Source organism: Sphaeramia orbicularis, chromosome 16, assembly GCF_902148855.1.
Source record: "Sphaeramia orbicularis chromosome 16, fSphaOr1.1, whole genome shotgun sequence".
In the NCBI taxonomy this organism is placed as follows: Eukaryota; Metazoa; Chordata; class Actinopteri; order Kurtiformes; family Apogonidae; genus Sphaeramia; species Sphaeramia orbicularis.
Window position 1 is genome coordinate 18,977,616 of NC_043972.1, and position 15,853 is coordinate 18,993,468.

The window sequence follows — 15,853 nt, forward strand, 5'->3', positions numbered from 1 at the left end:
ATGAAATCATTCTGATTTCTAATTGTTTACATAGTTTGTACATATAGTCCATGTTTTCATGTATTTCATGCAGTATGTACTTAGATGTCTTGGTGTAACAGGTCCAAAATGTGGATTATTTCAGCAATTAAAGATTATTTTATTGTTTTACAGACTGATCATAATACTATTCATTTGGTGTCTATTGTAAATATGTTGCTTTTTTGCAGATTTGCTTTCATGACACAGTTTGGTTCTTATGTTAAAAAAAAAGTAGATGCAAACATGATTTAAAAAAATAACAAATCCAAGCATTTTACTTTCATACTGTCATTAAAAACTCTTTTAACCACAAATATCAATGCACATTCATCTCCTTTATATCTAAACAATGATATTCTTTATAGCTGTTTTTAGATAAGTGGTTTCTATACTGCACACAATCCACACTGAGCCAAGTCTGCAAATAAAGAAATTATATATTTCCCAACATGTCTAAATACACTCACCACATATGTTATTAAATTACTCATTTATTTGGAAAATTCATGTAGATACACACTGTAGATTATTTCAGAGTTCATAAATGTTGTGTTATTTTTCTCCATTTTCCTTTGTAACAAACTATTTGCTACATATAAGGCTGTATGTTACAGAGTGAACTGCAGTCTTGCACATGCAAGCATTACAGATCGAATTGCGTTGTAATTCATCATTCCCAGTTACGTAATACTGAGTCAAATTAGTGGAAAATACAACTCCCAGTGGGTCTTAGTGCGACAACTTCCGTGACGTCATCAAAAGGGGACCGGTACTCGTCAGGGCTCAGGTAGCGGATTTCAGATAGATGTTCCTCGGCTCTCCGGTGTTCCCCCGGTAGCGCTGTGTCTCCTGGGTTTTTCGGTGTAGAAGAGTCAGAGAGCAACTGGAGCTCCACAGATGGCTTCTCCGCTCAAAGTCTGCATAGTCGGCTCCGGAAACTGGTGAGTTGACAGCCGTAGATGAGATGATAGATGGTGGTTGGACTGCAGGGCATGACGAGCTCCTGCAGCATGATGGGAACGGTATGTCTCTGACTGTACCCACTGTTCATAATGTTCCTTTAAGACGATGATTTTTAGATTTATCCTCTTTATCAATCCACCTTGAATTAGAAAATGCATCGTTACAAAGCTGAATTCAGACCTGTTTTTTGTAGATCATGAAGAGTTGACTTCTGTGTAATATGGACCTTATAGGACAGTAACATTCAAAAACATATGATCTCATACATACATGCATTGATTAGATTAAATCACCAACAGTTCATCAAGTGTTTCAAATGAGTTCCACTTAACACATGCACAGCAGTAAAATGAATCCAAACACATTATATAGTACAGTAAAACACTGACAGACCACAACATCCATATTGAAGGTACTGAATGCTGAACTTATGCATCTAGTGGAGTGTTTTATACTTTATTTACAGAACTGATCCTCAAAATTTACATTTTCATCAGCTCAAGAAAAACAGAAAAGCAAAAAGCAAGAAAATTAATAAAAGTAGTCATCAGCCAGTGTAGCTTTAGTATTTTTATTCAGGGTTTTCCTAAGGTTTTCAGAGGGTTTAGCTGCTCTGGATTCTAAGACTTGATGGAAGTTTTTAGGCGCACAAATGGGGGTATTTGGAGGCAAGGAAATATTTGTGTACGAAAGGTTTGAAAAGTGGTGAATGATGACTAAAAAGCTTAGAATAAAACAATGAAATCCACTGGGGACCAACTGTATCAATTAGCCCACATTTGAGAAAATTCATTTAATTAGTTTTGAATAATTACTTTAATTTAAATATGTGATGATCTCCAAAATAGCTTGGGTACTGTGCCCATTCCATTTAATGGTAAGGAATTTTGTAATTATTGTGGGTAATATTGTGAATGTGATTTAGATTAGGTCTTTTTGCCTTGTTTTTTATGAAAATGTACCTATTACTTATTTAGAAATATCAACATATAACAGCTAATGACTTTAATTTAGCATTTTTTACTCTGTGCCTCTTTCTGCTCAGTGTCACTAACCCAAAACATCACCAGACAACAGAGGTTGTGTTTATATTTTTTTTCCTCCATTTTTGCAATTAGATCAGCCTAAATCCTCCTAAATCTGGACCTTTTGAGCTGCAGTCTTTTGCAGTTATATCATTGCTGGGGATTAGTAAATGTCAGGGTAAATTTTGGGTGATTCATGTCCACTTTAAAGATAGTTTTTACATGTAAAGGCATAGTTTTGGATGGAAATTTTATAAATGTGAATGAATGCTGAGCTTTACATGTCAATGTAGACTTATGAGTAGTTATTAAAATAACTCATAGTCATTACTAACTTACACTAGGAGCTAAAAACTTAACTAAAATCTAACTTATTTTAAGTTATTTACATTCTGAATTTATTGGTGCTGTGGTTGTGGCTGTTTCTGTATCTAATCTATCTATCTATCTATCTATCTATCTATCTATCTATCTATCTATCTATCTATCTATCTATCTATCTATCTATCTATCTACTATCTATCTATCTATCTAAAAAAATACATGCATAATAGGGTTGAACTGATATTGATATGGATGTTTAAAATGACAATTTGGCCATTACAAAGTGTTATTTTGTGGGGTTTTTTGGGGGGATTTATCCCCTTTTTGAACCAGGTAAATGTTCTTTATATAAATAAAAATAAGTTAATATAACTGTTTTAAAATTATTACATTATCTTCCATTAATCCTTGACACATCCCTGCTTTAAAAGATCATTTAATTACAGTTGTGGATCTAAAACTATTCCTAAAAAATAAATTGTGTATCTTCTTTGTGTCTTTATTTCAACTTGATTCATAATTAACACTATCCAGGTAAGCAGTTGGGATATCTGCTGCTTTATTTTTAACCATGACTTGGCTGGTGCTGACTTGTCGACCTTTTCTGCTTTGGTTCTAGGGGTTCGGCCATAGCCAGGATTATTGGAAACAATGCGAAGTCACTGCAGCGTTTTGCCACCACAGTGAAGATGTGGGTGTATGAAGAAAACGTCAACGGCAGGAACCTTACGGAAATCATCAACACAGAGCATGAAAATGTCAAGTACCTGCCTGGATACAAACTACCAGAGAACGTGGTAAGAGAAAGGAAAAAATATACCCTATCTTCTAAGATTTCCCAGAAAAGACTTTTAGATCAGAGAAACAACACATGTAACAGCAGATTTCTTCTACTTTCATGTGTCTGTGTCAAAATCTTGTTTGGTTTTCATATTAAATGGTGTAAAGGTACAGGCAAAATATGAGTGTAAAAGAGTTTCTGAGCTAATCATCAAAGATAAGATTAGTAAAAAATAAAGCAGATAACACAGATTTAGAAAATTAAGCTGAACTTGAGATTTTAAAATGAGCTATGAGGTTTAGAAGAGTTGTGATTATAATAACCAAATGCAGTGCAGTTTCAACCTAAATCCTGAAACATTTCCCCCTCCAAATCACTGCTTATGGAGTTTTATTTTTTGCATTTTGGGTGTTTGCAGGTGGCCGTCCCACAGCTCAGTGAAGCTGCACAAGGAGCCGACCTGCTGGTGTTTGTCGTCCCTCATCAGTTCATCAGGAAACTCTGTGATGAGATGGTGGGCTGTGTCTCCTCCAAGGCTCGGGGAATAACACTCATAAAGGTGATATGACATGAGATGATAAGGGGGGTACACACTGTAGCACCATAAATATAACTGTTCCTATCCACTCTGATGAATGATATCCATAAACAGCAGCTCTAGCTTTGTCTGACACCAAAAATAGATCCGGAGCACCTGTTATAGGATATAAACTGTGCAGATACAAACCTTAAGTCAAGATATATTATTATTTGTTATTCAAGTACACACCATAAGAGAGGAATTTGGTTTTTTTTGTTGTTTTTTAATATCTGTGTTGCTTTGTACAAAAATAACCACGTCACACTAAATACAACAATATTTCAAATGGTCCACAAAAATTATATGCATAGATAGATAGATAGATATAGTAGATAGATAGATACATACATACATACATACAGGGTGTCCCATAAGTCTCCATACATAGGAGACATAATACATTCCATACATATATGGTTCTAACATGTATTTCTTTATATTTCTTCTTTATAGTTCTTCAGCAGTGGAGGACACGCATTGAAATGTGTCCCCGACAAAATGGCAGTCATAAAGAGCATATTATATAAATAAAAATGGTTTATGTCAAGAAACGTTTATTTTTCCTATGTATGGAGACTTATGGGACACCCTGTACATACACATACATACATACATACTACATACATACATACTACATACATACATACAGCATACATACATACCAGAGGCGATTTCTCATAGACTGCAAGAAGCTCAGCCCCTAAAATTACAAAAATTAAATGGTCAAATATGTATGGTTGTGTTGACATTTCATTGACTACAAATGTGTTAGAACACGTTCATCTCACAGACGAGTTCGTTCAGAATCAGCTTTATCACAAATCAACGGACTCAATGTTGTTCACTTCTCATACATTCCCATTGCGCTGTTTTCTCATACAATCTATGGTCAGTGCATTTGCCCGTAGACGCTCAGTGTCCATGCACTTCAATGGACTGAGTGGAAGAGTTTCATTGCCTCAAAACTGGACAGTAATTAGATAATTGCCATGATGTTGTCCTGCCCCTGGATGCTCAGCATTTCTCGGGGTGAATGGAGCTGTGGGTGGACCTCGGCTGGGATGGGCGCTGGGCTTCCATGTGCTGATTGGAGGATCAAATGAAAGGCTGAATCCTGTTTGATTGACATCTATTTTGAGATCTACTCCTACACTTAGCAGAGTTCAGTTTAATATTCTGCCTGTGAAATCGAGAAGAAACCACTACGAAATTGCTTGTTCGTTTCTTGCACTGTAATTACACAAATCACAAGGAAGGGAGGGCCGAATTTATGTTTAAATAACTTGACAATTTTTTTGATGTAAGCCGACAATGAGCTTCCTCTCTCTGAAAGACGAGCAGCAGCCACTGATACATACATACGTACATATACATATATACATACATACATACTGTACATACATACATAAGACCTAAATCGGGTAATACAAAGGGCCAATGTGATGTGCTGAGGGTTTTTCCTGTGTGAAGAATTGTGAGGTGAGTTTTCTTGCCACCTCTGACTCTGGTTAGTGTTATGATTTTGGGATGTGCAAACAATTGATCTGAAAAAAATTAATATTCATTTCTGTCATTTGTATGTGCGTGCGCAGTTGATGTGCTGCACCAAATTTTACTTAGTAGAAATATTACTTTACTGGTGTAAGTTTAAAGTTTCTTGCTGGGTTTACTTTTCACACTCATCCCTTTCTCTAGCAAATGTTGCTGTTTGTCTAAACCAGGCATGTCACACTCATTTTAATTAAGGAATAAGTACATTTACAAACTATTCTTGCACAAAAATGTGAATAACCTAGAAAAACTGACATTTCTATAGAAAAATAAGCACAATTTTAACAATATTATGCCTTAGCTTATCATGTCTACATGTGCATTACAGATCAGATCTACAAAGGCACAACACATTTTGTAACAGGCATAATATTGTTAAAATTTTGGAGTATGGAACTAAAATAAGTTTGACACCTTGACTGTTAATATATTCAGTGTCATTTTTGGGCTTCTCAAATTCATGAACTTCATAAAACAGTGGAAAAATAAAGAGGAAAAAAAGCCAGAGACCCAAAGGAGATCAGTTACCAGAGAAGATAAGAAACCCAACTATAAGAACTGGAAAAAAATCAGAAACAATTTTCCTACTGCATCTGAAAAGATAAACAGCTCACCTCAGTGTCTGGGGACGTTCAGAAAAATGGAATCAGTGGTCAGAGATGAAATGAGGGCTGTTATAATTAACACAGGAAAAAGATACAATTCCCCATAACCCAAAGTAAGATTTTCAGAGCGTCTACCAGCAGTCTGTATATATTTAATTTACAAACATCTAAAGCTTAAGAAACTATTGTGCATTGATCTGATACTGATACGGGTCTGATAGTGACTCAAACAGTTGGATCGGATCTCACAGACAATGGCTCTGATCGATAGGCAGATCTAATTATTTTAATTCTATGCTCTAAACACAGAAATCAATACTATTCTAACTTACTATTCCAAGCAAGTAATGAGCAATAATTAATTTTTTTACTTAGAATCTTAATTTACAACGACATTAAATAATCTGCACTTGTGAGCTGTATCATGCTGTTACATCAATAATAGTTTTACCAAGTCACTTGTGTATTATCATTTCACATGTTAGTATAGAAGTTGAAAGTGATGCTTATAAAATGACTGTTGCTTTCCACATGTAAGAGAATATTCCCAGTCTGTTACACTGAGACATAACCATTAACCCTTGTGTGGTGTTTGGGTCTGTGGGACCCGTCATTTTTATTAAAAGACAAATGATGAATAATTTTTTTTTATGAATTTTTTCCTCTCATATCTTGATTATATTACATTTATTAAAAAAAATAATAAAAATGAGTGGCACTTTAATTCATAAATGTGATCTAGCAAAGACAAAAGGCAAATATTAGACATATATGCTTTTTATGTTGCTTGTAATTGGGATGAAGTAAACATCTGTTGAGTATTTTAAGATAAAATTGTTCGATTATGTTGAATTAAAAACCCACAAATGCAGCAGGACCACCACACCCACGAACACTGGCTGAATAGCAAAAATCTGAACACCACACGAGGGTTAACTGAACCCTGGTATCGGTGCATCCCATGTGGCATGTCATCAAACTGAGATACCTAAAACCAAGTGCTTGTCTTCCTTGTTTATTTACAGTTGTTGGTCATTCACTTATGGATGTTGTAATCGTTGCAGCTCTAAATAAAACAGAGAGGTTTAATGGCAGGAGTCTCTTAAATCTCAGATTATGGGTCAGCTCCCTGAAGGGAAAAGAGCTAATATTAATATTAACCTCCCAAAACAGCTTGGCTTTTTCATGCCTGATACTGATACCATTTCCTGGCAACCAATGATATAATCAATGTATGGAACAGATATAGATACGGAGCTCAAACTGTACAGTTGTGGTAAAGTTGTGGCAGTGAAGTTTTGTTTTCACACACTTTGCTGCTTCAGTTTTTTGTTTTTGTTTTTTTAATGAATTTGTGTCGTTGACAAACTTTTTGCTTCTGACTGTAGAGTTTCACAAACTCCGCCAAACACTGAAAAATTACTTGTATTCAGTTCCAGACCAATAAAGTCATACACAAATGACATATATTAAGTAAAATGAAAATGTTTGTAGCTGAGTTTTTAGCAACACATATATCTGCCCTCAGTTTTGGACATCTGTAACCGGTTCTGGGCTCACGGGGCTGTTATCTACATTTCCAACACAGCACATGATGGAGACGAAAGCAGCAACAACACACGCATACACACACACACTCACTCTGCCAGCTTTGTTTATGTGTGTGTCAGAAGAGATAAGTCCTTAGCGCGATCCAGGTTAAAAAGCTGATTAAAAGCTGTGGTCTGGACCATTATGGAGAGCGGGGGATTTATATCATATCAGGATTTAGGGCTGCAGGACTGGGACTCACACAGTCACCGAGGCTCTGCTTATCCTCATTTCCTCTTTGAATAGAGTCAACAGAAAAGTAGGCCACAGCTGCTGCCCACATCACAGTTTGTGACTGACATAAACAACTTTTAACTAATATGTTCACAGTCAGCTCAGGGGTGATCAGATTCTAACATGTTGGTGTCTTTGGTCTCTGACACATGGAAACTGACCAGAAAAAAAGCTTTCTTTAGCCATAAAAAATGTGACAAAATGATACACAAACTAGTCATTTCTATACTAATTATTGAAACATGAAACGCATATATTTATATGTAGGAGTCACAAATTTTTGCCAGTATGGCCATGAAATAGGTATTAAATTCTGTTCTAAGTAGTCTTAAAAAGGTCTTAAAAAGTCTTAAATTGTACTAGTAGAAACCTGTAGGAACCCTAGTAATGAAGATGAAATAGTTTTCCCAATATCATTGCTGTCACATCTTGCCTCTGAACATAGATATTTTTTTTAACCTCATGAAAAAGTATATCTATAGTCATATTGCAATTAGAAGCAATTTGTGATTGAGATTTTGCCTAGAACTTACTTTCTTGTTTATCAAAGAAAATGCCCAGATTATTCATTTTTAAATGTGCGTTTTTCCTATCCAGACAAACTGACATTATAAAATATACAGATTTTTAAAATATAACTTTCATCTCGTTTGTTTTACATAGTCTCTCTCTGTGCAGTGCCACTAAATTAAGAATATCACCAAACAACAGAGCTCTTGTTTTTATTTTTTCTCCATGTCTGCAGTTAGATCCCTCTAAATCCTCCTCAATCTTGACCTTTAAATTGAAGCCTTTTTAGATTATATAATTACACAGGCTTATATAGCAGTTTGATTAATTGTGTAGTGCTTACTTGTGTGTCTTCAGATTTTTTGGCACTGTTTATTGGTGTTTTTCACTGATTTTACCTTTTTAAATAGGAAACCAGTCATCCAGAAACTAATCTGCATATTAATCCAAAATGATAATACTGTGATGGACACTTCAATGTTTCATCACCTTTCCGTGTTTGTGCAGATTTAGTCAACATTAGCAGGAGAACAGGAGGGGTCTGTGTAAAGAGTGTGAAGATTTTATTTCTGATTATGCCTGCTGTTGCTGTTTATCTGGATCATCATAAATTAAATCCCTGTGGTTATTTTATGACCTTTTTAATGAAGTTTTTGGCCCAAACAGAACAGATTTTGGCATGTCATCAGTGTCATCAGCCTTCTGCACATACTATATAAGAGCATCAGTTTGCCCCTTTTACCTTGAACAAACTCTTTCCTGTTTCCCTCCTATGTTTATCTGTTTCTGTTTATCTGTTTATCTATACTAATCTGTCTGTCTGCCTGTCTTTCACTAATTCAGGGAATTGATGAAGGACCTGAGGGCCTGAAGCTGATCTCAGACATCATTCGAGAAAAGATGGAGATTGATGTCAGCGTTCTTATGGGAGCAAACATCGCCAATGAAGTAGCTGCTGAGAAGTTCTGTGAAACCACTATCGGTAAGAAGCATGTGCCTCAGTGATATGGAATTAAAAGCTTTGTTCATATAATAATATAGAGCTGCCTTTTACAGGTCGGGGTGTCAATTGTCAGGGTGAAGTACATAATATATATATGTATATAATATATATATTATATATATATATATATATATATATATATATATACATCAAATACACTAGTTAAGTTTCATTATTCAAGTAAAAGAAGATCTTTAAATATTTATCTCAGCAAAGTCATGCATAAATCCTGCAGCTAGACTTGGGTTGATTTCAGTTTTGACCGGCAGATAGGACAAGCTAGCATAGATGAGGTGATGAGCTACCATACTGATACTGGTAGGAGAACAAGGAGCAGCAGGGGAACAGGTGCAGGGCAGCCCTCACTGTCAAAACATTCAGCATTGGGATGCTTCTATGAAACTGGTCCCTACAAACAGGACATGGGGGCTAAAAATTTAAACAAGATGTAGTAATCTTATGAAGCAAGTTTGGAAGCACTTTGGCCCTATTAAAAAAAAAAAAAAAAAAAAAAAAAATTACTGAGATGAAAGAGAAACAATTTTTCAGATATAACACATTTTTATGTAACACATACACAAATCCGCATGTAACATGGTAAAAAGGACATGAAAATTCCATGCCATTATTTTTTGAGTGTCTTTTTACTCTCTCACAGGTAAATTTTGGGAATCTAAGTAAATATGCAAAGCAGAGTGTTTCACAAAATGACCGCTGTTGCAAAATCACTCGCGATTTATATGTGCTTAAATGGGCAGGTTCTGCATATTATGCAAGTGAACATGATGGGTTATGCATAAAACCTCAAATGAGACTGCCGATTTATGAAAAACCTGTATGTCTGGATTAGAAAACCCACTAAGATCATCAAATGTAACACAGTGTCTTTATTTATAGTGCTATATAAGACCATTTACAGCCATGTTTTCAAGATAAAATGCACTGACACCTTGGTAGCTTTTCCTGTCCCAATTTTGGTTCTATTTTTGGCCCCAATATTATAATATAATATATTAAAATTAATTCATTATGGGATGGCTCAGAGCAAGAGTATAATATTTGCCTTTATCTGAGGTCATCATTAGGTACATCCTGGGGGGAAACATGTCTAAATTTCTCTTTTATTATTAAGTTTATAAAGCTGACAAAGTGCTAGATACCAAAATAAACCCAGTTTCATGGAATGACCCATTGGTCTTGTTAATCTGAACAACAAAAGCTTCTATTCCTAGTTTCTAAAATGACAGACCAACTGAGTGTGGTTCTTTGCCCTTAGTGTAGATGATAAGATTGAGGAATTTGGACAAGAAGCCACAATGTGTGTGTGTGTGTGTCCATAAAAGATGGTCATGTTACAGTGAGGGTGATAATCAGGTGCTTGAAATATGTTTTTGTGATTCAGGCAGCAGGATTATGGAGAACGGCCTGCTGTTCAAAGAGCTGCTGCAGACTCCCAACTTCAGGATCACAGTGGTGGAAGATGCTGATACGGTGGAATTGTGTGGAGCTCTGAAGGTATGTATGTTACTGTGTGAAACAACCGCATTTAGTGCAGCTTCCACACCTACTGGCAGTGATTCGCTGTGTAACTACAGTTTTTTCTTTCTTGCATCAGGTTAAGTTTCGAGATTTTGTAGGTGGGACAATGTTGATGTCTCCTCTTTTGTTAAGCTATCCAGGTTAATCTTTATTCTATTTTATTTATTCCAGTGTATCTCCCAGGTTTGTTTGACTTGTGATTTTTAGTACTAACTGAGAAGAGAAAGAGTTAAAAGAAGCAGAAGACAGACTGTCTTAGCATCTTATCAAAATCAACCTGAAAAATCACCAAGTGTCACAAGGGTCCAATTTAAATCTTAACACCTTACATTCACTATCATCTCCTATAGCCTTCCTGTGTACTTAGATCTTAAAGTAGATAAGGTTAATTAATACATCAGGTCCATTATCACATGTATTTCATGACTTTAATAAAATGAGTCAGGTGTGTGCCACTGGGATTCCTGAGTTAATTAATGTCACAGTGAAGAGGGCAGGTTCTTAATTATAATCATCATGAAGTCTGTTTTGATGGATGTCAGTAAGGCAGTGTCAACCTCGCAGTTCTTCCCCGGAGTCTTCCGTAATTTACCCTTCTTTTCCGTCATCCTCCCATTTTAATATTTTCCTTTGAATTTCAGCTATTTTACAATCATGTTCACTGCGTCTGTTTGATGTGTTCTCTTCCAATAGCAGGTGGCTGTATGTACAACATTAGCTGTAACACCAGCAAATGAAATAAGAATAAGTAGTAGTAGTATTAGCATTGTGGAAGAACAGCGGTATGAGGATTAAACATAATTGGATTAAATGATGAATGAGTGTGAGAGTGACAGAGTACCTGTCAAAGAGGATAAAGTATCAAACCGGATGGTCGGACACTGACTCGCACTTAAATGATATCAACACAGGTTTCATACTATAAACTGAAAATATCACACAGTTCATACCTGACTTTTACACATAACTTTAAGGCCCTTTGTGTTTTCATGTGTATACATACAGGTGTGTTTGCACCATTCACTGACCACGTACACTTTCTTAATGTAGAATTGAATGATACATTGTAGTGGTTGGAAAATTTCCCATATTTCAAACCCTAATGTTGACAAGTATAGGCATGTTGACATAAAGGTTAAAGGTTAACTCACACATGGCACACATTAGGAGCAGTGTGCTGCTACTGAAGGTGCTCAGGGACCAGAACTTCATGAGCTCCGTGGTTAGCATCACTGACAGGAGAATAAACCTATATGTAACTGATAGAAACAGTAAATTTAAAAAAAAAAAAGTCCTCAGTAGCCATGTTTCCATAAAATGTCAAATGAGTTTAACAGATTCTTTGAAATGTCAGTGTGTTTCCATGAACTGGTTTGGAACTTTTTTTCTATGAGGTGGAAGTGCCTCTACACCACTGACAGGTAATGTTAGTTGTATTTATCATGTAGCTTTGAAAACCAACATAGCCAATGTTCCACTGTATAAAAGGTGACAGTGTTTTTACATTTATATGATTATTTGCCTGTTCTATCCCCTGTGGTTTCAGCAGAACATGTGCTCATCATATCCAGAATATTTACAAAGCACATTTCAATTAAAGCACAAACATCTGCAAAAACAGCACAATTGTTAAAAACATCCCACTTTTAAAGACAGAAAGTCAGTTTAAAGCAACAACAGGCAACTCATGTATGACAACTGTAAAAGCTAATACAGTTACAAAGCAAACTAAAGACCTGCAGTGGATCTAATAATCTACTAATTATGTGTAAATCTTTATCCTCTCTGCAGAACATTGTAGCTGTGGGCGCAGGTTTCTGTGATGGCTTGCGATGTGGAGACAACACCAAGGCGGCCGTGATCCGTCTGGGTCTGATGGAGATGATTGCCTTTGCCAAACTCTTCTCTAAAAATGACTCCGTCTCCACGGCAACTTTCCTTGAAAGCTGCGGTGTTGCTGACCTCATCACTACCTGCTACGGCGGCCGCAACCGACGAGTTGCAGAAGCCTTCGCCAAGACGGGAAAGGTGAGTTCCCTGTCACATGTGACTGTTGTAAGGAGGACACATCTTTGAATTTTTCTGTGACTGTCCAGCATAACAAGTGATATTTAATTTAAAAAAGTGTTTTATATGAACACAGCTACTATTTTGTTTGTTTTTTTTCCTCAAACTGTGTCTTTAGAGCATAGAGGAGCTGGAGAAAGAGATGTTGAATGGTCAGAAGCTGCAGGGTCCTGCCACATCAGCAGAGGTTTACCACATCCTCAAACAAAAGAACCTTGTGGACAAGTCAGTATACAGTGAAACAGACTCATGCTTTCCTTTTATATATACATATACTGTACTGTGCAAAAGTTTTAGGCCACAAGTAGGTTCATTTGTTGTTTTAGCAAGATTATAATGATATATTATCATACATGAACAGATTTCTCATTCCTTGTAACAAGATATGACAGCATTAGAATTTCAGAAAAAAACAGTGTGAAGAATCCAGTATTTCTTGAAGTCTTTTGATCAGACATCATGAGATTTACTGAACTGAGCTTTTAGTGTTTTACACCAGGTTTTATTCAACACATTGCCTGTTTCCTGTATAATCCATGTAGTTCATATTTTTTGTGAGTTTTTAATGCTGTTCATATTATTCCCATTCATTTGTCCCTTCTTTTGTTGTATTTTGATTAGTGTCTGAGAAGTAGATATGATGTTCATTACAACAGTGTAAAAACAACATTGCTAAGGGTGACCTAAGACTTCTGCACAGTTCTGCATATGTGTGTGTGTGTGTGTGTGTATATATATATATATTATATATATATTATATATTATATATATATAATTATATATATACATATATATTATATAATATATATTATATATATATATATATATATATATATATATACATATATATATATATATATATATATATATATATATATATAATATATATTATATATATATATATACATATATATAATATATATATATATATATATATATATATATATATATCAGATTAGTAAGTATGTCAATATGTATCATTGTCTGTATTTGAAATTGCTACTATCTACATATGACATTTTAGTCATATCAAACAGCTTTATTGATTTTTATAAAACTCGGTCAGCTTATGGTTTGAGCTGATATGTGTAAGTGATAAATAACACATTGGTTGATTATTTTTGTAACGATAAAGCCAGTTGCATGCCCTTCCTTCTGACTGACTCTATCGTCCTCTCCAGATTTCCTCTGTTCACTGCCGTCTATCAGATATGTTTTGAGGGAAAACCAGTCCAAGAGATGATCTCCTGCCTGCAGAGCCACCCAGAGCACATGTGATCACCCTGTGGGTGTCACAGAGGGCCGATGAGGGCTGATGAAGTGTTTTTCTACAGAGAGTATCAGAGCCAAAACAGCAGTTCTATCCTCCAGCTTGTGGTAGAAAAACAACCTCAGTTTTCAGGCCATGGCCATAGTCCTGTAAAGGGTGATTCTGGTTTAAAATGTGGGTCAAATTTTGTTTATTAGATCATGTTTCTCTACGTTCACTGTCCTGGTAGGGAGGATTCTGAACAGGGTCCAGGAGACTTTCTCAGCTCAGTTCAGCTGACGTGTCATCATGATCATCACGGGAAAAGAGTGTGTTTTTGAAATAGTCTACAAGAAAACCTGTTTTCCACTGTTATCTGATGAAGCATCTTGCTGTGCGTGTTGGGTTTCTGCCTCAGTGGGAACTGTTTTAGTCCAACACTTTCTGGATCCGGTCCAGTGGTTTGCTTGAATCCTTTGTCCGTCATACTTTGTTTTGTGAGTGACAAAAAAAGACACTTAGAAATTCAAACTGAGCAGTCAGATCATCCAGCCAAAAATCAGAATGCAGTCGCATTTCAAACCACCTCCAAATGCAATTTGCATCCACTTTGCAAAATCACATTCATGTAGTTTTCTGCTGTTTAGGACTGCTAAAGTCAATCTGGAGCTGGAAAAAATGCATTGAGATAAATAGGTGTTGATGATAGATATAACAAGTCACCATGACAGAGAAAAACACTCCAGAATTATGCTTCAAATATACCACAAAATTTTCTTTCCTCCAGGAAATATTTTGTTTTGTTTCAGTTCTTTTTCGCTGCTGACAAACCTGGTCACAAACTGAAACACCCAGGATAGACAGATGGGTGACAAATTAAAGGAAATGTATATACATAACATCTTCCCACACAAAAGATGTTCCCTCAGTTGGTGCAGAGCACTCTCTAACATGTGAGTCCAAAATCTCCTGTAGGTGTTAAATTGGGTTTAGTTCTAGCATCTGTGAGGTCCACATCATTTTCATCAAACTATGTTATATGGATGGAGCCGGTGTCAACGTTTATGTGCACGTAATATTCTTTTTTTTTGGCCAAATTCTTAAAAAAGACAAAATTATAACTAAGCTGCTTACATGACTAATGAAAATTATTCTTGTTCCTGTTCCATATGTAGTTGTTCAGACCCAATAAGGCTATGTTTATTCATAGCATACATTCCACTGTGACTTCAGCCTCTCTCTTCCATTCCTTTAAACTCCCTCTGGAAAAGGTCAGCTTTTTTGTTTATAATTGCTCAGAGCCAAAACCTGTTGATATCATGTGTCACTATATTTAAATTTAGGTGTGTTTGTGTTCATAACCAGAAATACCCATCTAATTATAAACAGGCTGTGTCAAAGGCCCAAGTTACATTCATTTTCTGAATGCTCTGTAAACACTAACAAAGTACCCTCATATAACCTGAATAACATCGCAACATCCCATACGTTTTAGTAGAAAATACTACATTCCATCCTGTCAAATTCAGATTGTAGGCATATTCATTATAGTGTTATATTAATGTAAATGTAAACGCACAATCCCATTTTATTTTCTTTTAATATGTCACCCATCTGTAAGTTATTAGTGTTCAAAGCTGCACTGTTTGCTAAAAGTTACAGCCAAAAGTTATGGCACTTCAGATTTCAGGTTTTACTTTATCAGACGTTCTTTCTCTAAACTTTCACGATAAAGATATACTTCCAGATCTGGGACCAAATGTATGAAATGGACCCTGTGTGTTATTTTGTAGTCTAGTGACTGTGTGTGT

General features: G+C 35.7%; 1 protein-coding gene across 1 annotated transcript; it reads left to right on the forward strand.

Annotated features, from left to right (window-relative positions):
- The first annotated feature begins 794 nt into the window (after window positions 1-794).
- LOC115436197 (glycerol-3-phosphate dehydrogenase 1-like protein) lies at window positions 795-15,143 on the forward strand. Its single transcript, XM_030158966.1, has 8 exons — window positions 795-962; window positions 2,953-3,130; window positions 3,533-3,673; window positions 9,028-9,166; window positions 10,590-10,702; window positions 12,518-12,754; window positions 12,912-13,018; window positions 13,975-15,143. Exons 1-8 carry the CDS (start codon window positions 919-921, stop codon window positions 14,069-14,071), a joined length of 1,056 nt encoding a protein of 351 aa, XP_030014826.1. The 5' UTR covers window positions 795-918; the 3' UTR covers window positions 14,072-15,143.
- The last annotated feature ends 710 nt before the right edge of the window (window positions 15,144-15,853 follow it).

Bases quoted from the DNA above. Each gene is read 5' to 3' on its own strand.
- LOC115436197 (XM_030158966.1), top strand. From the start codon at position 919: ATGGCTTCTCCGCTCAAAGTCTGCATAGTCGGCTCCGGAAACTG. The intron at 9,167-10,589 runs GTAAGAAGCATG...TTTGTGATTCAG, and splicing joins GTTCTGTGAAACCACTATCG to GCAGCAGGATTATGGAGAAC. The intron at 13,019-13,974 runs GTCAGTATACAG...CGTCCTCTCCAG, and splicing joins CAAAAGAACCTTGTGGACAA to ATTTCCTCTGTTCACTGCCG.